Here is a 21,910-nt window from a genome sequence, read left to right as displayed (position 1 = left end):
CTTTCTACCCCAAACATTGCGTCACGCTGTGCCATCCAGAACCGCACCTCTTTAAATAAATCATATTTCACCAGTGATGGAAGTTGAACTATATTCACCCGCCCCTATGTATCCATCAGAGACGCACAGAAACACGAGAGGGTGTATGGCGCAGAAAATCCTACTGGAGGCCAAGACGCTTAAGACCAGGGGTCCCCAAACTTTTTCCTGAGAGGGCCACATAACGTTTCCCTTGTCTGCTGGAGGGCCAGCCGGGAGGGGGGGGGGGGGGGTGCTAGTGAGAATGTGCTCACATGTGTGCGCGCATCACGGCTGAGCGATGCGCGCGCCACTCGCTCTGAGCACTGCGCGTGCAGACAGCATTTAACGGAGCGGAGCAGCGCGTGCGCTCTGATCGCTCTTTTAATGAAGTATCGATACTAAAAATATGCTAAATCACATCGTTTTTAACGCACGGGTACTTTGTTAGTATCGCTACACCGTGCAGCGTGACAGCAGCAGATGTAGCGGACTAACATTCAAGCTAACCTAACTTCCCAAACGCTGTCGACATCTGAACGCTGATTGGCCGAGACGCGACACGTCCCATCAAAGATGTTTTATTGCGAAGAGCACCACTTCACATTTTCTCCGCGTCTCACTGCAATCTCAACGGCAGCGGGCCAGGTGAAAAAAATAATAAATCGGAACGCGTCTCGGGTATTGTTCAAGGGGCCGGTCCAAATGTGGAGGCGGGCCGCATCCGGCCCGCGGGCCGTAGTTTGGGGACCACTGCTTAAGACACTAATATCATACACCCACTTGTGGGCGGTACAGGAGTACATGAGCAATGACAGGAGTATTATGGGATGATGCAAGCGGAGGCAAAACTTTCTAATTTTAGAATTTTGGGGGTGAGGAATATTTACGAGGACGTTAGATGCGCACTGGGGGGTAGAGTTGTGTTTACTTGCGCATTGCATGCACGCTCGATCTTTTCAGTGGGAACGAGCTTGTTCTTGGAGGCAAGCCCTCCGAGAGAAGACACTCATCATTTCTGAGTGATTAGACAAATAAACCGGACGCATGCCGGTGGCTTAATAGACAACAATTTGACTCATTTGCCATTAGAAAAACTGTTAACATGGCAGATGACCCTGAGAGGGATACGGGCACAAAATCAACAAGGACAAAAAAAGTCACGTGCGTCTCCCCCCCCCCTCCTCTCTCCCCAGTCCTTCAGCGCGCCCAGCATCGTTATTTAGAGTCAGACTGCGAATCACGGGAGCAGCGACGCGAGCGCGCCCGCACACACACACACACACACACACACACACACACACACACACACACACACACACACACACACACACACACACACACACACACACACACACACACACACACACACACACACACACACACACACACACACACACACACCGTCTGGCGGTGTTTAGGATTGGGCGCAGGGAGTGCTGGCTGCGGACGAAGTCACGGGATTGGTAGAGTTCACCGCCAAACTTGTTGACTCACAACCGAGCGGGCTCCGTCTCCATCTCCTCCCGCCGCGGAGCTGTCCACGGGACAGTGGTGCTGAAACTACCAGCGCCGTTGGAAACTATTCCCCCCACCCTTCCCCAACCCATCACGGTTTGAACGCTCCCATCAAGCCTCTTTTCTTTAATCTTTGGAAAGTTACACACATGTCGGTTTGAGCGTCACTTGACGGATATTCATCCGCTCAGACGCTCCATCCGAGGAGCGCATCGCGTTGCCTTCAACTTCTCGGCCGATCCGAAGAATAAGAGGACCCTCCGAGCGGCGCAGCCATGGCTTTCATGGTGAAACATGTGGTGGGAGGGCAGCTGAAGAACCTGACGGGCGGACTGACGGAGGAGAAACCCGAAGCGGAGAAGACGGACGCCGCCGCGCAGGGCATGACTCAGGAGGAATTCGAACAGTACCAGCAACAGTTAGAGGAGGAAAAGTAAGGACCTGATTGAAGCTTTGTGTGCGTGTTTTTTTATTTTTTAAAGTTGTGATGTTAAAGAAAAAAGAACATAGTGCACGCGCGCGTGTGTGTGTCAAACGGGGTTCTGTGCGTAAATTAGCAGAGCGCTCCAGTACGCCGCGCGCGCTCTCTGATGTCTCTTTTACGCATCAGTGCAATAACAATAGCGCGCCACGCGCAGAGTTCAGTAAAGTTAGAAAGATATTCACAGATTCGGACTTCCCGGCTCAATAGCTCTCTGACGAAACGGAGTTAAAACACAAACAACACCTCTCTGTGATCGTAGTGATGTCGACAACAAGCTACAACCTTCATTTTACCCAAAAAAGCCGGTCTCCGAGATCGATACATAACGTTGGTCTCAATGTGCGATCAGCTGTGAGACCGTCTGCAACCAGGGACCGTCTGCAAAAAGCAATCCAGGAAAAACATATTCCAAAAATATTCAATAGCTCCACTGAAAGATTGTGAAGGCTGACAGAACTTATACCATACGTCAAATGGCCACCCTGTGTTGTACTACAGCTGTTTAAAAAAAAAACTCATCTTAAATAATTATTATGAATTATATTTAATATTTCATGGGAAAAAACTTCAATAGCTTCACTGTTATCAAGTGTTGGATGAAACCATTCATTTCCTACATCAATGGGCTCCACATAGGTGGACTACACCTCTTACTTTGGAGAAATGTGTTTTTGAAAAATTATTATGAATATTCTTTCAGATTTTATGGAAAAAAATCTTCAATAGCTTCATTATTATCAAGTGTAGAGTGAAATCATTCTGTATCTATGGGCTCCACATGAGTGGACTACACCTCTCATTTTGAAGAAAAAAGATTTAGAATAGTTATTATGAATATTTTGTCATAATTTATGGAAACAATCTTCAATAGCTTCACTGTTATCAAGTGTAGGGTATATTAATTCAATATCTACATCAATGGGCTCCACATGAGTGGACTACACCTGTTATTTTGGAAGAAATACGATTATGAATAATTATTATGAATTATTTTAAATATTTTATGGAGACAATATTCAATATACCCAATGTAGTAAAGTGTTGGCTGACAACTAGGGCTGTCAATCGATTTAACGATCAGATACCAATATATACATGACTGGTTCGGCTTGAACAACATTTAACTTGATAAACTTGAAGTCAACAAGTTTATCCGACAAAGTCAGACATACATATTCCTAAGTGTTCAGTTACACAACACACAATACCAAGGGGTTGTTTGGTATTTGTGCTGCTGTCATCCCAAGGCACTGCGTGTGAAATCATCTTGAGCAAGTTCCACACTGAATCTACATGGGGATAAATAAATTAAACATATTTAAAAAATGGAAACTTTAGGAAACATGTTATGCATACAAGTTAACACTATTTGATTACTAATGTTATTCCTTGAAACTCACTCCAGGTTATCTACAGATTATCCACAACTCAGATTGTCTAAAAACAAGTCTCACCCAAACAGCATCAACCGCAGTTTTGGGCAGGTCCTCAATTCCACAGAAGGAACAGAGCTCATCCTTTGAAACTAGAAATAAATACATGTATATTAGTGTCAATTATGTATTAAGTCAAACAAATATTGATTACATATTTTGAACAAAACCTGATTGTTTCAGAATGTCTTCAGCCATCTTTCTTCTTAGCTTTTCAATAGATTGTTTAGATGAGTCGATGCGAAAATGCTGCGGAATCTTTGGAAGTTCCATCACCGTCATCTTGGCCATCTGTCAAATGGCAAAACAACACACCTTGTATGAATTTACATAGTAAAACAGCATATTGTTTAATCTATCAGAAAGACAAAAGGTTGCATTAAAATAACCTGCATGACAAAGATCCCACAACTGCTGCCATCTTTCTGGCAGCTGTGGGTTATCTGGCCCGGCTGCCACTTGATGTTAACCCAGTCCTCCTTTCCAAGTCGGTTCCGGCGCATTTTGAAATACTGTCTGCAGGATGAAAGGAAAATAATGTTGGTTTACATTTGCACTTACTCTATGGCCTTACTAAAGATGTGAATAACGTTATATATTTCCCATAATCTCATTAATATTACCCACATCTTTGGCCAGCCTTTCTGGAGTCGTCAACTTCATTTGACCCTTGCAGAGGATCAACCACAAATATGCGGTTTAAAAGGGCATGGAGAAACTGTTTTAAAAAGTAATATAGTGTTAAAGCATGCCATATTTTAAATGTACCAACAACAGCAACAATAATAACATAATACATTTTATTTATGTAAAACCTAAATGAATGAGCAACATTGGAAGTATATTTATTGTACACAAGATAATCACAACTGTGAGTAAATAAAGAAACAAACCACGTTAAATAGGCATATTTTAACATTTTACTTGAAAGTACTGAATATTAGTCTGAAAATAAGTTCCACAATATGGGGTCATACTCAATCAAAGAAAACTCAAATTGTTAGAGTAGCAGTGGGGACTATCAACGGGATCCTGTTGGATGATTCAAGTGCTTTGATTGGACAATAATCATATATATATATTTCATTAAGATAGGGATGACGACCATGAAGACATTTAAAACTAAAAGAACAGTCTTAAAATCAATCCACATGCTACAGATGTGCATGTACACAATGCAGCTACATTAGATACAAATATACAATCTCATTGTCTCTTCATTTATTAATGACAATTTATGAAAAATTACATTAACTTGTAATAAAACTTGTATTTAACATTGAATTAGATTTAGTTATATTGACTTGATTGTAGGTTGTTATAAATATTTAAAGCAATTTTAAGATTGATAACCTTAAAATACACTCACAACAATGAGCCATACATGAATGCTGTAAAGGCACATTGTACCACATGACCAGCTGCATACTCACCACAAACTTCCAGTGCACATTTCTTATGTTGACAAATCCAATGGCTCCATCATAGTCATCAAACGTGACCTGACAACGTGCGTAAAAATGGAAAAATAATTGTATTTTGCTGCAAAACTCAAATAGAATGTACCCAGTATGCATTATGTATTTTTCCTCCAACGGAACAACCAAAAAACTAAAGCTGCTTTTTCAAATGGATTGTTTCAAAACAACTTGATGTTAAGATTTATAATAATAATATAATTACTCACCTTTTTTAACCCTTGCCTGGCCATTTGCTCTCTCGTGCCGTACAAGATTAAACCCATGGTATAATGATTCATGAGGTATAGCCGGCCAGGTGTAGTACACTCATGTGGAGCCCATTGATGTAGATGTTGAATGATTTCACTCTACACTTGATAATAGTGAAGCTATTGAAGATTGTTTCCATAAATATGACAAAATATTCATAAAAATTATTCAAAATCTTTTCTCTTCAAAGTAAGAGGTGTAGTCCACTAATGTGGAGCCCATTGATGCAGATGTTGAATGATTTCACTCTACACTTGATAACAGTGATGCTATTGAAGATTGTTTCCATAAATGATATCAAAATATTCATAACAATTATTCAAAATCTTTTTTCTTCAAAATGAGAGGTGTAGTCCATTCATGTGGAGCCCATTGATGTAGATGTTGAATGATTTCACTCTAGACTTGATAACAGTGATGCTATTGAAGATTGTTTCCATAAATATGACAAAATATTCATCATAATTTTTCCAAATCTTTGTTCTCCAAAGTAAGAGGTGTAGTCCACTCATGTGAAGCCCATTGATGTAGGAAATGAATGTGTTCATCCTACACTTGATAACAGTGAAGCTATTGAAGATTTTTTCCATAAAATATTAAATATAATTCATAATAATTATTTAAGATGAGTTTTTTTCAACAACAAAAAACAGCTGTAGTACAACACAGGGTGGCCATTTGACGTATGGTATAAGTTCTGTCAGCCTTCACAATCTTTCAGTGGATATATTGACTATTTTTGGAATATGTTTTTCCTGGATTGCTTTTTGCAGACGGTCCCTGGGTTTAGGTCTCACAGCTGATCGCACATTGAGACCAACGTTATTCATCGATCTCGGAGACCGGCTTTTTTTGGTAAAAAGAAGGTTGTAGCTTGTTGTCGACATCACTATGGTCACAGAGAGGTGTTGTTTGTGTTTTAACTCTGTGTCGTTTGAGAGCTATTGAGCCGGGAAGTCCAAATCTGTGAATATCTTTCTAACTTTACTGAACTCACTCGCAGCTGTTCCTCTCGCCCAGGGAGCTTCGGCAAATTGTGTAGCGCCGTTTTTTGTTTGTGTGTTTTGTTTAATTTGGGATTCCTGGATTCATTAGTCCATGGAAATGTCCACAGGGAGTCGTGCTTTGGGCGAAATGGTGCGTGCGACTGAATAATGAGGTTTTATATATAAATAGCATCAGACGGCAAACAACCCACATATGAACTAATATTGTTTTGTTGTGTTTGTTTGGTTCATTAGTCGACTTTCATCATTTACAGTTACTGCTCCAGATGGTTGCAATGTGTAGCGTGAGACATTCTTGCAGCTCTCTACGTTGTTGCAGTCACCAAAGTGGTTAGCTAGTAGCTCCTAGTAGCTAGCATTCACGGGAGAAAAAGGACAGACGACCAACGTCTCTTCACTGCGGTCAAGCCAGCCGCCACTTCGAAAAACACAGTCAAGCCAGCCCGCACGATTTTTTTCAGTACACGTATATACCAGACATTACGGTACGAGCGTGTGAAAGCTGTCTTCAAAATAAGAGCGAACTTCCGGTGAACGTGATATGACGAAACACGCCTTTAAATACAGATATAGTGATAGATTAAACTAAATGAAGAGATGAAAAATCATGAATGGTATTAATGATGAACACATTAAATGAAATAAAGTAATTATTCCAATATTGGGATATTCTGATTTAGAATTTCAAAATAAAAGCTAAAGACTTTCACTTCTGATTCATGGTAGAGTACCTCAATGTGTCATCCAGAGATGATCAAGACATTCTGACGTTTGCTTTCTAAATGAAAGCACTTCATAAAGAAAATAATAGTAATATATTTCCAATATTTGATATTTCTTTGAAGCAAATCTGTAAGTTTCTTGATAAAAATTACACTGCGGTCTTGTTAATGGTGACCTCTGCTAGGCCCATGATTATTCTCATGAGATATTACTGTGTAGATTTTGAATGAATTCAATTCAAAGTTAGCGAGAAACAAATATTATTAATATTATGGCAATATTTGGATTTTATTTTAAGCAAATCTGAAACTTTCTTCAAAAAAGGTACACTGCAGTCTTGTTAATGGTGACCTCTGCTAGGTCCATGATTATTTTCATGAGATATTACTGTGTAGATTTTGAATAAATTCACTTTAAAGTTAGCGAGAAATCAATATGATTAATATTATGGCAATATTTGGATTTTATTTAAAGCAAATCTGAAACTTTCTTCAAAAAAGGTACACTGCAGTCTTGTTATTGGTGACCTCAGCTAGACCCATGAATATTTTCATGAGATATTACTGTGTAGATTTTGAAGAAATTCAATTTAAAGTTAGCGAAAAATAAATATTATTAACACACACAAACACTACTCTGCAGACTGACCTTCGACCTTCAAATTCTCTCTAGAATATAACCTTACTGCTTTATATTCAACATAAGTCTTTTAGTTAATTTGTCATACTTCCAATCTACTTCGAGATGTGGATCCTTTTCAAATTCAAAGAAGGGCATCTGAATACCCTAAGGTTTAGAACCGATAGGTCTGAGTTAAGGGCCCCAAAAAAAGGTCCAAAGGGTAAAATTGGGCCTTGTTCTCTTGTATTTGCAGATTTATTGACAAGTGCAAAAATGGCCATAATGTCCTAAATATTATTCCTGGAAATTCTAAATTGAACGCAGACATTCAAGACAGGGCCTACAATGATGTTGATGACATTTCTTCCAAAACACCCACAAGAGTTAATTGGCTGTCTGAAATCCAGGACTTGAAGAGGGTGTGTGATTTAGCAAATCTGAGACCCTGTTGTGAGTTTGGGCAGGATTTTAGCTTTTCTTTTTTCTAAACATGTCAGAGCTTAGCTTTCTTTCCCAGGTTGTAGCCACTCCCAAATGGGGCCCAACCATGTAGGCTGGCAATATATAGTACTACCCCATTTGCGGGTACCCAATTTTTACTCAAAACAAGTTCCAAACAAAGTGATTGAGACATTAAGTAAAAAAACAACAACAACAGCATATGCAACAATATTTCAACACAGAAACAATTCAGTTATAATTAACCAAATCTACTCATGAAGTAAGTAGTCATATGGCAATAACTTTACCAGCATTCACAAAAAATAATAACATAGTTAGCAACAAAAAGTCTAAGGAAGAGTTTTTTCTAATTCTTGCGAGTTTTTCCTAAGTGTATGCAGTGTATTTAAGTGAATAATTAGGTGCGCGGAAGGAAATTGTCCTGGGGATGTAAGTCAGTGGGGGACCCGGGTGAGAGGAGTCAGCTACAATCTTCCTTGCTCGCTTCAGGGTCCTGGAAGCAGACAAGTCCTGGAGGGATGGCAGATTGCAGCCAATCACTCTCTCAGCGGAGCAGATGATCCGCTGCAGTCTGGCTCTGTCCTTAGCAGTGGCTGCAGCGTACCAGACGGTGATGGAGGAGCAGAGGATGGACTCGATGATGGCAGTGTAGAAGTGCACCATCATGGTCTTTGGCAGGTTCAATTCAGCTACGTCAGGAAGAACGTCCCCTGCCATGCCTTTTTAGTGATGGAGCTGATGTTCAGCTCCCACTTGAGGTCCTGTTATTTAGCTGATATTTCAGATTTGCTTAAAATAAAATTCATATATTGTCATAATATTAATAATATTTATTTCTCGCTAACTTTAAAGTGAATTTATTCAAAATCTACACAGTAATATCTCATGAGAATAATCATGGACCTAGCTGAGGTCACCATTAACAAGACTGCAGTGTACCTTTTTTGAAGAAAGTTTCAGATTTACTTTAAATAAAATCTAAATATTGCAATAATATTAATCATATTTATTTCTCGCTAAATTTAAAGTGAATTTATTCGAAATCTCCACAGTAATATCTCATGAAAATAATCATGGACCTAGCAGAGGTCACCAGTAACAAGACTGCAGTGTATCTCTTTTGAAGAAAGTTTCAGATTTGCTTTAAATAAAATCCAAATATTGTCATAATATTAATAATATTTATTTCTCGCTAACTTTAAAGTGAATTTATTCAAAATCTCCACAGTAATATCTCATGAAAATAATCATGGACCTAGCTGAGGTCACCAATAACAAGACTGCAGTGTACCTCTTTTGAAGAAAGTTTCAGATTTGCTTTAAATAAAATCCAAATATTGCCATAATATTAATCATATTGATTTCTCGCTAACTTTAAAGTGAATTTATTCAAAATCTACACAGTAATATCTCATGAGAATAATCATGGACCTAGCTGAGGTCACCAATAACAAGACTGCAGTGTACCTTTTTTGAAGAAAGTTTCAGATTTGCTTTAAATAAAATCCAAATATTGCCATAATATTAATCATATTGATTTCTCGCTAACTTTAAAGTGAATTTATTCAAAATCTACACAGTAATATCTCATGAGAATAATCATGGACCTAGCTGAGGTCACCAATAACAAGACTGCAGTGTACCTTTTTTGAAGAAAGTTTCAGATTTACTTTAAATAAAATCAAAATATTGCCATAATATTAATCATATTTATTTCTCGCTAAGTTTAAACTGAATTTATTCAAAATCTACACAGTAATATCTCATGAAAATATTCATGGACCTAGCTGAGGTCACCAATAACAAGACTGCAGTGTACCTTTTTTGAAGAAAGTTTCAGATTTGCTTTAAATAAAATCCAAATATTGCAATAATATTAATCATATTGATTTCTCGCTAAATTTAAAGTGAATTTATTCAAAATCCACACAGTAATATCTCATGATAATATTCATGGGTCTAGCAGAGGTCACCATTAACAAGACTGCAGTGTACCTTTTTTGAAGAAAGTTTCAGATTTGCTTTAAATAAAATCCAAATATTGCCATAATATTAATCATATTGATTTCTCGCTAACTTTAAAGTGAATTTATTCAAAATCTACAAAGTAATATCTCATGAAAATAATCATGGACCTAGCAGAGGTCACCCTTAACAAGACTGCATTGTACCTTTTTTCAAGAAAGTTTCAGATTTGCTTAAAATAAAATCCAAATATTGCCATAATATTAATAATATTTGTTTCTCGCTAACTTTGAATTGAATTCATTCAAAATCTACACAGTAATATCTCATGAGAATAATCATGGGCCTAGCAGAGGTCACCATTAACAAGACCGCAATGTAATTTTTATCAAGAAACTTACAGATTTGCTTCAAAGAAATATCAAATATTGGAAATATATTACTATTATTTTCTTTATGAAGTGCTTTCATTTAGAAATCAAACGTCAGAATGTCTTGATCATCTCTGGATGACACATTGAGGTACTCTACCATGAATCAGAAGTGAAAGTCTTTAGCTTTTATTTTGAAATTCTAAATCAGAATATCCCAATATTGGAATAATTACTTTATTTCATTTAATGTGTTCATCATTAATACCATTCATGATTTTTCATCTCTTCATTTAGTTTAATCTATCACTATATCTGTATTTAAAGGCGTGTTTCGTCATATCACGTTCACCGGAAGTTCGCTCTTATTTTGAAGACAGCTTTCACACGCTCGTACCGTAATGTCTGGTATATACGTGTACTGAAAAAAATCGTGCGGGCTGGCTTGACTGTGTTTTTCGAAGTGGCGGCTGGCTTGACCGCAGTGTCTCTTCAGTCCGGGAACTCAACCGGTGTTTTTATTCTGCGCATGCGCACAACAGCACCTCAACAGACACAGGTACACATGAACTTACAGCACAGAGCACTCAACATGACTTTGCTATTCAGGAATATACTCAACACAATGACACACATCTATTGTATCCAGGCGGATACATTGAATTTAGAATGATATGGCTTCTATTAAAACATGTGTTCTAAAATACATTTGCAGCTATATGAGTCCTTGCTTTTATTCTTTGAAGCCGTTGCTCTGTCTTACCTGCAGCCATAGATTCTGAGAGAGGGCGAGTGCAATCACTGGCACCGACAACTCACTGGCACCTCACTGGCAACTCACTGGCACCTCACTGGCACCTCACTGGCAACTCACTGGCACCTCACTGGCACCTCACTGGCAACTCACTGGCACCTCAGTGGCAAGTCTGTGGCAAGTGCCACAGACTTGCATAGATAATGTATTTGTATTTTTTTAGACTTACTTAAAATATGCAATACGATATTGCTGTACAATACTGCTGTACTATATTGAATATTGTTTTGCTACTACTACGTTTCACTTCGTAATATATAACACTTATATACCATGATATGTATAATGTGGTCCGCCTTTCTTTAATAATAAAAAATATATAATTATTTTTTTTACCATGTCATACTGTTATACCTCCATGAAATTCTCCTTTGAGGAGATGCCACTGTTAGTCTAAAGTTTAAGCACTGGCACTCAGTGACACTTGCCGGCACTTGCCATCAGTTGCCAGCAGTTGCCAGCAGTTGCCAGCAGATGCCACTACTAGTCAAAAAGTGCCACTACTAGTTAAAAAGTGCCACTACTAGTCAAAAGTGCCACTACTAGTCAAAAGTGCCAGCAGACGGAGGGTCGGGCATGTCTGCGCAGTGACGAGTCTGCGACGATTTAGTGACAAGCTCCACTGAAGTGCCCGGACAGCGGAAGAAATTACTTTCATGATCACAAAATGGAGGAGCTGCGGTTTAGCTAGATAGATACACAGATGGATATATATATATACATATATGTATATATATATATATATATATATATATAGAGATAATTTGTGTCTTTTTGTAGACTTACTTACAATATGCAATAAGATAGTTCTGTACATTACTGCTATACTATATTTAATATTGGTTTGCTTCTATATATTTGTAAGGTGCTGTGATGCTTGAGTTAGGTTTATAAATGCAATTAATGTGATGGTTATTAATTGAATACTAGGCCAACATTAAATTACAGAACATTACTGCTATACTATATTTAATATTGGTTTGCTTCTATATATTTGTAAGGTGCTGTGATGCTTGAGTTAGGTTTATAAATGCAATTAATGTGATGGTTATTAATTAAATACTAGGCCAACATTAAATTACACATCAAAGCACATATATTTGCTGAATCAATAAAGCTACAGTTGTCATGGGTGTGAACAGAATATGAAAAGAACGAGACGCAGAGAAAGTCCGGAAACAGTATTCACGGAACGTATTAGTAAATATGAAACACATTTAATAAAACAAAACACAACATGTAAAACAATAAACTCTCATTACGCAACTAATCACAGTGCTTGAATGACCCATCCACCTTGTAACCCTTGTCCATGAATTCCTCAGAAAACCTATTATAATCACTTTGATATTCAAAGTTGAAATCCAAGAGTCTTTCAGCTCCGTCGTCTTCTTCTTCTCCCGCATGTGCTTTTCCGATGGCCAGCTGTTCTGATCGGCCCATTAGCGTCAGTGCGGGTAATGTCACCTTCCCCTTCAAAGGCCATGTCTGGCACCTTTCTGACTTCTGCCCCCATCGTGGTGGCATCTGTCTAACTACTGGCTGGTGGCAAGTCTCTGACGCGTCGTGGCACTTCTTTGACAACTAGCACTGGCAGCTCATGGCACCTACCGACACCGAACTAGTGCAATCACTGGCACCGACAACTCAGCGGCAAGTGCCGCTCGGTGCCAGTACTCAGCGACAACTCAGCGGCGTGTTTGCGACGAGTCGCCGGCAGCAACACTCAAGTGGCAGGACAGGAGCAAGCGAACGACACTCGCCGAGAAGCTGTGGGTGGAACAACCATTGTTGTTACGACAGATCAGCTGCCGTTAATCAGTTTTATGATCATAGATTGGAGGAGCTCCAGGTTTTTTTATTTACACTTACACTCATATACCATCATATGTATAATGTACCCGCCTTTTTTAAATAATAAAAATAAAAAAAGATTTGTTTTTTACCATGATCATAGGCCTACTGTTATACCCCCACTATGATACTCTACTCTGAGGAGATGCCACTGTTAGTCTAAAGTTTAATATATTACGAAGTGAAACGTAGTAGAAGCAAAACAATATTAAATATAGTAGCCTACAGCAGTAATGTACAGCACTATCTTATTGTCAGTAAGTGTCTACAAAAAGACAATTATATATATATATATATCCATCTGTGTATCTAGCTATTTTAGCTATCTATCTATCTATCTAGCTAAACCGCAGCTCCTCCATTCTGTGATCATGAAAGTGATTTCTTCCGCTGTCCGGGCACTTCAGTGAAGCTTGTCACTAAATCGTCGAAGACTCGTCTCGTCACTGCGCAGACATGCCGCAGACGCGCCTGGCCGACCCTCCGTCTGCTGGCACTTTTTGACTAGTAGTGGCACTTTTTGACTAGTAGTGGCACTTTTTGACTAGTAGTGGCACTTTTTGACTAGTAGTGGCATCTGCTGGCAACTGCTGGCAACTGCCGGCAAGTGTCACTGAGTGCCAGTGCTTACACTTTAGATTAACAGTGGCATCTCCTCAAAGTAGAATTTCATGGCGGTATTACAGTATGACATGGTAAAACAAGAAATTATATATATATATATATTATTTTTTTTAAATTATTATTATAGAAAGGCGGGTACATTATACATTTTGTAGCGACCCTGTGAAGTGGCTGTCAATCACAGTGTGGCACCGTGCATGCTGGTCGAGGGAGCGTGCCTGTGATTGGCGGAGTAGAGGGGAGGCGGGGTTAACCTGTCGGAAAACGGAAGTTAAGGGTGGTTGACGGGAACCGTTGTTGTTGACATTCGAGCTGCTAAACTGAGAGGAGCACGCTGTCTGTGTTGGTGGATGCCTAATAAAGGGAGGATTAATAACGTCGTCCCGTCTCCGTGTCATCAGTGTCATAACGTCCGAGACATTACAATATCATGGTATATAAGTGTAATAGGTTACGAAGTGAAACGTAGTAGTAGCAAAACAATATTAAATATAGTACAGCAGTAATGTACAGCACTATCTTATTGCATATTGTCAGTAAGTGTCTACAAAAAGACACTAATTAATATATATATATATATATTAATTAGTGTCTTTTTTATATATATACACACATCCATCTGTGTATCTAGCTATTTTAGCTATCTATCTAGCTAAACCGCAGCTCCTCCATTTTGTGATCATGAAAGTGATTTCTTCCGCTGTCCGGGCACTTCAGTGAAGCTTGTCACTAAATCGTCGCAGACTCGTCACTGGGCCCGACCCTCCGTCTGCTGGCACTTTTTGACTAGTAGTGGCACTTTTTAACTAGTAGTGGCACTTTTTAACTAGTAGTGGCACTTTTTGACTAGTAGTGGCATCTGCTGGCAACTGCTGGCAACTGATGGCAAGTGCCGGCAAGTGTCACTGAGTGCCAGTGCTTAAACTTTAGACTAACAGTGGCATCTCCTCAAAGGAGAATTTCATGGAGGTATAACAGTATGACATGGTAAAAAAAATAATTATATATTTTTTATTATTAAAGAAAGGCGGACCACATTATACATATCATGGTATATAAGTGTTATATATTACGAAGTGAAACGTAGTAGTAGCAAAACAATATTCAATATAGTACAGCAGTATTGTACAGCAATATCGTATTGCATATTTTAAGTAAGTCTAAAAAAATACATTATCTATGCAAGTCTGTGGCACTTGCCACAGACTTGCCACTGAGGTGCCAGTGAGGTGCCAGTGAGTTGCCAGTGAGGTGCCAGTGAGGTGCCAGTGAGGTGCCAGTGAGGTGCCAGTGAGTTGCCAGTGAGGTGCCAGTGAGTGCCAGCGTCGCTAGGGGGATCTCGCCCCTACTGTAGATTCTTTGCATTTTAATGTTCCGCCTGACCTCCATAGCTGTCATGGTGTTTCATGTCCTCGGGCGTTCCGGGAGACGATGTGAAGTAACAACAAGGTCATTTTGGCAGACAAGAGTTGACCCGGCAGACAGCAACTCACTATTGATTAGCGTGACGCCTCCACCATGGAGCCCTGTTCAGATTCAATACAGACATAGATTCACTAAGAGGAGTAAGGAGTTCTACAGAAAGGAAGAGTCTGGTTATATGTTTTTTCAGCTGTTCCATAAACCATAGGCATCCTAAAGCAGCGCTGCTCGCCCTCCGCTGGGCGGAAACGACAATGAAAAGATGCAATGTTATCCGACTGCTTTCAAGCTCCCGGCTCTTTCCTCTCGACAAAAACCACAAACCACAACCTTGGCATTTAATTAAGAGTGTGTGTGGGTGGGGGGGGGGGGGTCCCCCAACGCAGCATTAACACTAAGCTTAGCCCACGGAGCTCTACAGGAGCTGCACGGCGAGACGCTTCAGCGCTCTGACTGACCTTCAGTGGGAGTTATTAGTGCGAGGTGCTGAACCACGAGCGTATAGATCCCCTCAAAGCCCACACTGCTTCGATTAAAGGCAGGAATATGTTCCTCACCCTGACATGTCACATGTAGACGTGCTATCACCCTCAGGAACCGCAGGGCCGCATGCAGCCACCGTCATCCGACGACCTTGATGGGGGGGGTCGCAGGCCCCCCCAACTCATGGTAACACAAAGTGAACTTGCACGAACATCTCCAGATAGAACAACCTTCCTTTCCTGACAGACTTTGAAAAAAAACATGCCGCTGGTTCTCCGGGTGCCTAACCCCCCCCCCCCCTTTTTTTTTGATGCTGTTGCTGATACACGTGCAGTGCAACCTCTGCCACCGTTTCCTTTTGAAGAATATCATCTCCTTGTGTGATGAGATGCGGCCTTTCCTCACCGTATCCGTGCCGTGTTTGGCCCTCGGGGGCCGCACAAGCGACTTTGTTCAGCACGGTGTCACGTTGGTGGCTCATGAGTTTTAGAGCCATTCCAGCACATTTGGCAATGGCAACAATTCTGAACAATATCGAAGCCGCAAATATTCCAGGGACAGAGTGGGAACCGTGTTGACAGCAGCTTGTAAAGTCTGCCCTCTGCTGGAGGCACCACATGATGGAGGCTGGGTGGGGTCGAGAAAGAAATGACAGCAGGCCAACAGATGACAGATGAACTGTGGACATCAGGCAACACTCGGTTTCTCTAGCACAGATGTTTGGAGAGTCATTCCTAATTTCTCGGGTGGTTTTCCCTTAAACTGCCGCGATGGTTAAGAAAGCTCTTTTGTGGATCTCCAGCCCAGAAGATCTCGCTGAGGCCACGCTCCAAGGCTCCACATCCAGCAGGAGCCTTGTGATGCTCTTAAAGCAGAGGTGCAAATGCACACGGTGGTAATGGACGGTCGATTTCCCTCCTGTTTATAACATTAGGGGCGGGGTTAGTGTTGCTTTCCCGAGGCTTCTCACATTTAAAAGCTTGCACAGACATTCCTTCAGCGGCTTTGTATGAAAACTGAGTTGATTTGAACAACGTATTTTTGCCACAAAACTATATATTTCCTTTTGTCTTGCAGACAAGAACGAGAAGCCAATTTTGCCCAGAAGAAAGCGGAGAGGGCCACCGTCAGAAGCCATTTCCGGGATAAGTACAGACTTCCAAAGGTAAACGCGGAAAACCAATTACAATGCATATTTGGGTTGAAGGACATCGCACATGTCTGAAGTACAATGTGATGCAAAAGAAGTTTATTCTAAACGCCCCCCCCCCCCCCCCCCACACACACCCACACACACTCTCCCCCCTCTCCCATCCTGTTGGGTTCCTACCCCAGAACGAGACGGACGAGACCCAGATCCAGCAGGCCGGGGACGATGTGGTGCTGCCCACGGAGCTGGCCAAGATGATCGCGGAGGACAATCAGGAGGAGTCACACAAGCAGTCGGTGCTGGGCCAGCTGTCCAACATCCAGAACGTGGACATCGACCAGCTGAAGGACAAAGCGCAGGCCACGCTGGAAGACCTCAAAAAGCAGACGGAGAATTGCAGCCTCATGTGATCCGGCCCGCTCTGGAGTCCCAGGGGGGATTAGAGTTTCACTCACGCACATATTTTTCAAAGGCAGAGCTACTCTGGAGGTAGATGGGTTCCTATTGCTTTAGAGGAGCCTCCGTTGGCGGAGCCACATATTAGCAGCTCCCAGGCAGAAGAGGAAGGGGTCGTCTTATAAGTTCAGTTAGCTTTCCAAGTTGACCTTCAGACTTCCGAACAGTCACGAATGTCATCCACTTTCACTATTGCAGATTTATTTAGTCTCTTCCCGTTGAGATTAATTCTGCCTTTAGAGCAACTCCCCCTCTGAAAAATATGAATCTATTAGATCCTTTGCTCCCTTCGTTTCCGAACCTCACGTGTCCAGTGGTAACACAATGTGATTCTGCAGCAGAGGTTTTCAGGTGTGTGTGTGTGTGTGTTTGAGTGACACACACACACACTCATATGAGGAGGCCATACGTGTAATGTGTTGAATTTGGGGAAAAGTATCGTGGGGTTGTTTATATTTCATGTACAAAAGCAAAAAATAATTTACGAGCAAGACATGAGGCTGATTTCTTTTTGCCATAAGTAGCTTACAGATGTTGGCCCCCTGGTGCCCTGATTAAAACTCCCTGTGAACTGCATTAATCTTCATTTTTATGTTTTCTTAGTCATATCAATATAAAGGTTTCCTTCTTTTCGTACTTCAGCGTGCCTTGGACGTCCGTACAAGGTGTCTTCTCCAGAGCTCCGACATCTGTAGGCTACTTTTTTTCACGAGGATGGGCCTTCTGGTTAGCTGCAGAGACTTCTTACTTTAAGTTTTTGTTAAAGAGCAAAACATCCTTTGTGAGTAGGCAGAAACTGTGGGCCGCATTTTGTATGTTGTATTTGTATTTACAATCAAAGTGTGTCCAACTGTCCTCCCGAGATTGAGCCCAGCATCTACTACAAAGGGGACCAATCGGTGCGTTTGTGCCGCATCCAGAGGTTAAAGGGAGCAGTTCACCCTTAAATCAAAAATAACTTGTGTTTGCCCCTCACCTGTCGTGTGGTGTCTGTTAAGTTTTTCAAATTTATATTTATATATATAGACAAACACTTCTACATGCAACTCACCCCAAAACAATACAGACTGATAAATAGAAATACAGGTAAGAGTCAAAGAACACCATTTTCTTTATATTGGGGTGAACTGTCCCTGTTAAAGAAAGAGAGACGTGTAAATGCTTCAGACGTCGTAAGCCACTTTGACCAACATGAAGGAAAATGGCCCCAAATATGTCAAATGTGTGTAACCGTGGCGTGAGTATAAATCCACATACAAGTATTTGTGTTGTGTGAGACGTAAAACGTTGTGTGCCGTCAACAGCGAGTTACTCTTCGCTCCGCTCCCAGGTCTCGTGGTGTTGACCTTCGACCCGTTCCTCGATCCCAGTGGTGCAGTGTTGTGTGCTGGTGGATTTGTGTTGTTTAGCTGATGTGATGCGTCCAGTGGTGTCTTTTGTAACTCGGTATTCTCTCTGTTTGGTTTTCTAGCCAATACCAGAGGAGGGGGGGGGGGGGGGACGGAACGACGACAATGTCCTTGATGTTGTGTTACATCCACATACGCTACATTTTTGACTGTTTGATTTTCAATGTAGCCGTGGGACAGTGTCTGCTTTGGTCTCCATCCCTTTAGGTGCTTTAAGATTAGGAAAGTTTGGCATTTTAAGAGTGGACTTTTTAATTTTGTACTTAAATGGCAACCAGAGATGAGCCACACCACCGCTGAATGAAAGCCGAGGCCCAACACGCCGCCCAGCGGTTGTTGTCGCGGAAGATGAACAATACACAAATCACACTTCAATAATATAAAGTGGAGGAAAAGTTGCAATAAATTCCTTTTGCAGTAGAGCTACGAGAATCATGAGACAATATCGATAGATGGAACAGAAGCCATAAAGAAAACCGTTTTGTTTTGTACGTGTGTGTGTGTGTGTGACTTGAAAAAATAATTCCAATAATAATAATAATAATAATAATAATAATAATAGTAAACAAATGTCTTTTCTGTGTGTTGTCATCCTGTGGAAATGGCTGCTATGACACGCAGTTTCTTTTGGTTCTTTGTTTGACAGTTTCTCTATCCCTCTGTCTCTGAATTGTTTTTGTCTTCACTGCAATAAACAGGTTTTTAGAACGATGCATTGAGCGTGGTGTGTGGGTGCGCCACCCTGACAGCAGCCAAAACAGCAGGTGGAGACAAACACACAACTACACAGGCACTCACGAGGACTGACGCCAGTATGATTAACATTTTAGCCGCAGTACCTTGTGGACAGTTATCATGAAGCTAATTTTAATATAATTCATAAACATCCTTGTCCTGTCGCAACAGTGCAGTGAGAGAACAAGTCAAACAATACAGAGTTGGACAATAGAGTAAACTGCACATTACAACCTCTGTAGAGGTCGAACTTATGGCCGAGCTGATCGTACAAATGTAAAGTGGCAACTAGACACTCTTCCTGTGGCCCCTCTGGGACTCAAATGAAGCTACTTCCTGTTTGATCATGTGACCTCTGTGACGTGCCAAATTGTTAAAAAGGAGAAAAGTGTTAGGGTGACAGCGGGGACAGGAATACAAATATGTTTGATGAGAACATATATGTGTACGTCTAAATTGTAAATAAAATCACACAATAATAATGACACATACAAAGAATAAAAATGTCTTCAAGACTAATCCTTACACGTCATGGTGAAGTGTGGATGGCATGAAAGGCCAAGAGAAGTTTTTTCAAAGTTCTAGATAGTTCTTAAGAAGGCGGTTTCACCTGAAGCTAGCTGTCGTGTCTCGAGCTGACTCTCTTCCCCTTTCTTTACATCCTCACTCTGATCCCTCTATCTTCTCCTTTCTTTACATCCTCACTCTGATCCCTCTCTCTTCTCCTTTCTTTACATCCTCACTCTGATCCCTCTCCTCCTTTCTTTACATCATCACTCTGATCCCTCTCTCTTCTCCTTTCTTTACATCCTCACTCTGATCCCTATCTCATCAACTTTCGACAAGGACTAAGATCGGTGGAATTCTTTCTCCAGATATTCTCCATCTAATCCGATGATGTTTGGTTCCTGTAATGTTTTGAGCAAAACTTTTAATCAATTCATCAAACTGAGAGTTCATAATGTGATCATCTGTTAATGTTATTTGGTCACCAATATGACAAATACATACCACAAATATCAAGTGATTGTGCTTGAAACTGATTGTTTATTGTCTTTTTGAAATTGTTATAATACAAAAAATAGTAAAGAAAATACTGCTGTATCCTGTAATATCTGACTTCCTGTAAGAATTCAAAACTATTTGATTTATTAGTAGCTGTGGTTCAAATGTCCACTTCTTGTGGGGATTTTTTTATTCCTCAAACTGCAAAAATGTCACAATGTAGTTTGTATTAATAAGAGCCCTCCAACAATTTATGCTTGACAGTGTCAAGCATAAATCGTTCTTTCTCTGACAGATTACTATTAAATTGACAGTAATCTGTCAGAGAAAGAACACATGACGCTTCATGCTGATGTTTCCTGTTGAAACCCACTTCATCACTCAGATGTGCCGCAGTGGTGGAAACGTCCACACTGAAACCTTTAACATGATTCTACTGACCACTGCACTGTAAACCCGAACGTCCCAATTAACTAAATAGATTAAGTAGTGTTTACTCAAAGTTTTCGAAACAGTTCTACTAACTTAAATATGTCAAGTTGTTGTAAAATGATCTTCTTTTTGAGTAATTGTAACTAATATTTTTTTATTAAATTGAACTATTTTGTGTATAAGTAAGCATAGCTTAAAAACATAACTTTAGTCCAACTTAATATAATGAAGTAATTCCATGCTAAGAATGATTAAGTCCTGTTATTTCTATTGTTGTGAATAGTGATGATTTAAAAATACAATAAAATACAATAAGTGCTTCACCAAATAATTAAAATCGACCATAACAAATAAATTGCAATCATAGCCTGATAAAATAGTAACAATTTGAGGGGGAAATGGTCGGAAATTCATTAGACATTCATTAGTGGTAGACAAAATATATTTATTTTATGAATTTGTTGTATTTTTATTTGCAGTTGGTGTCCTATATATTTTACTTAAGTGTTGAGCAGCTGCATGGATCATGACAAAAACGTTATCCTGGAAATTCACATTGAAATCAACTTGGTTGAGGAAGTAGTCATCACGTGTTCGTGGCCGTTACCGAGGTGCATTATGGGGATTTCGCGGGCGAAGTTGACTTTCCAGGCGTCGCGGACCGGTCCCGGACCGGTCCCGGACCAGGCTCGGTGCCACCGTCGACTCAGACTGTTTTCAAGGTGAGTTAAATCATAAGAGTTTTATATATAAGTTGATATAGCGGTATGTAATGTATGAAGTTACACGATGTTGCAATCAGCCAGTTGCTAAACCTCTACAAAGTAAAACTAATTAAAATAAGTGTCGAGACTTTGCGCGCGACAATACTAACATCACGTCTGCTCCACTCGCGAGTCTTCAGTCTCCTCTGCCTGTGTCCGTCTCGACTTCAGCGGGGGCTGGTTTGAACTCAAGAGACACAAGTGGCGGCTAACGTAGGCTAACGTGCTCTACTCGTGTTAACTACTCTAGCTAACGCTCGCAGGTTAGCGCTAGCTAACGTTACTCGACGGTGCATCTTGGACAAGCCGACGAGCGCGAGGTGTTCCACTAAACTAGCTTGTTCGACTCAGAAACTGGCGGGTAACGAACTTGCGCTAGCTAACGTAAGTTAACGTGGTCTCCCGTGCGTCTCGGCTGGTCCAGGTGGAG

At 40.6% G+C, this 21,910-nt stretch overlaps 1 protein-coding gene and 1 long non-coding RNA gene across 2 annotated transcripts; one reads left to right on the top strand and one right to left on the bottom strand.

Annotated features, from left to right (window-relative positions):
- The first annotated feature begins 1,533 nt into the window (after positions 1 to 1,533).
- LOC130192843 (complexin-3-like) lies at positions 1,534 to 19,257 on the top strand. The gene is made up of 3 exons (XM_056413019.1): positions 1,534 to 1,969; positions 16,607 to 16,694; positions 16,865 to 19,257. Exons 1-3 carry the CDS (start codon positions 1,812 to 1,814, stop codon positions 17,087 to 17,089), a joined length of 471 nt encoding a protein of 156 aa, XP_056268994.1. The 5' UTR covers positions 1,534 to 1,811; the 3' UTR covers positions 17,090 to 19,257.
- LOC130192844 (uncharacterized) lies at positions 3,475 to 4,026 on the bottom strand. Its single transcript, XR_008831459.1, has 3 exons — positions 3,843 to 4,026; positions 3,624 to 3,744; positions 3,475 to 3,545 (listed from the first exon to the last, which is right to left on the bottom strand). It is a non-coding gene; the product is annotated as an uncharacterized LOC130192844 (long non-coding RNA).
- Positions 19,258 to 21,910: the final 2,653 nt, after the last annotated feature.

Source organism: Pseudoliparis swirei, chromosome 4, assembly GCF_029220125.1.
Source record: "Pseudoliparis swirei isolate HS2019 ecotype Mariana Trench chromosome 4, NWPU_hadal_v1, whole genome shotgun sequence".
Lineage (NCBI taxonomy): Eukaryota > Metazoa > Chordata > Actinopteri > Perciformes > Liparidae > Pseudoliparis > Pseudoliparis swirei.
Note: the sequence above shows the minus strand (reverse complement) of the source record. Positions and strands in the feature narration are given on the sequence as shown.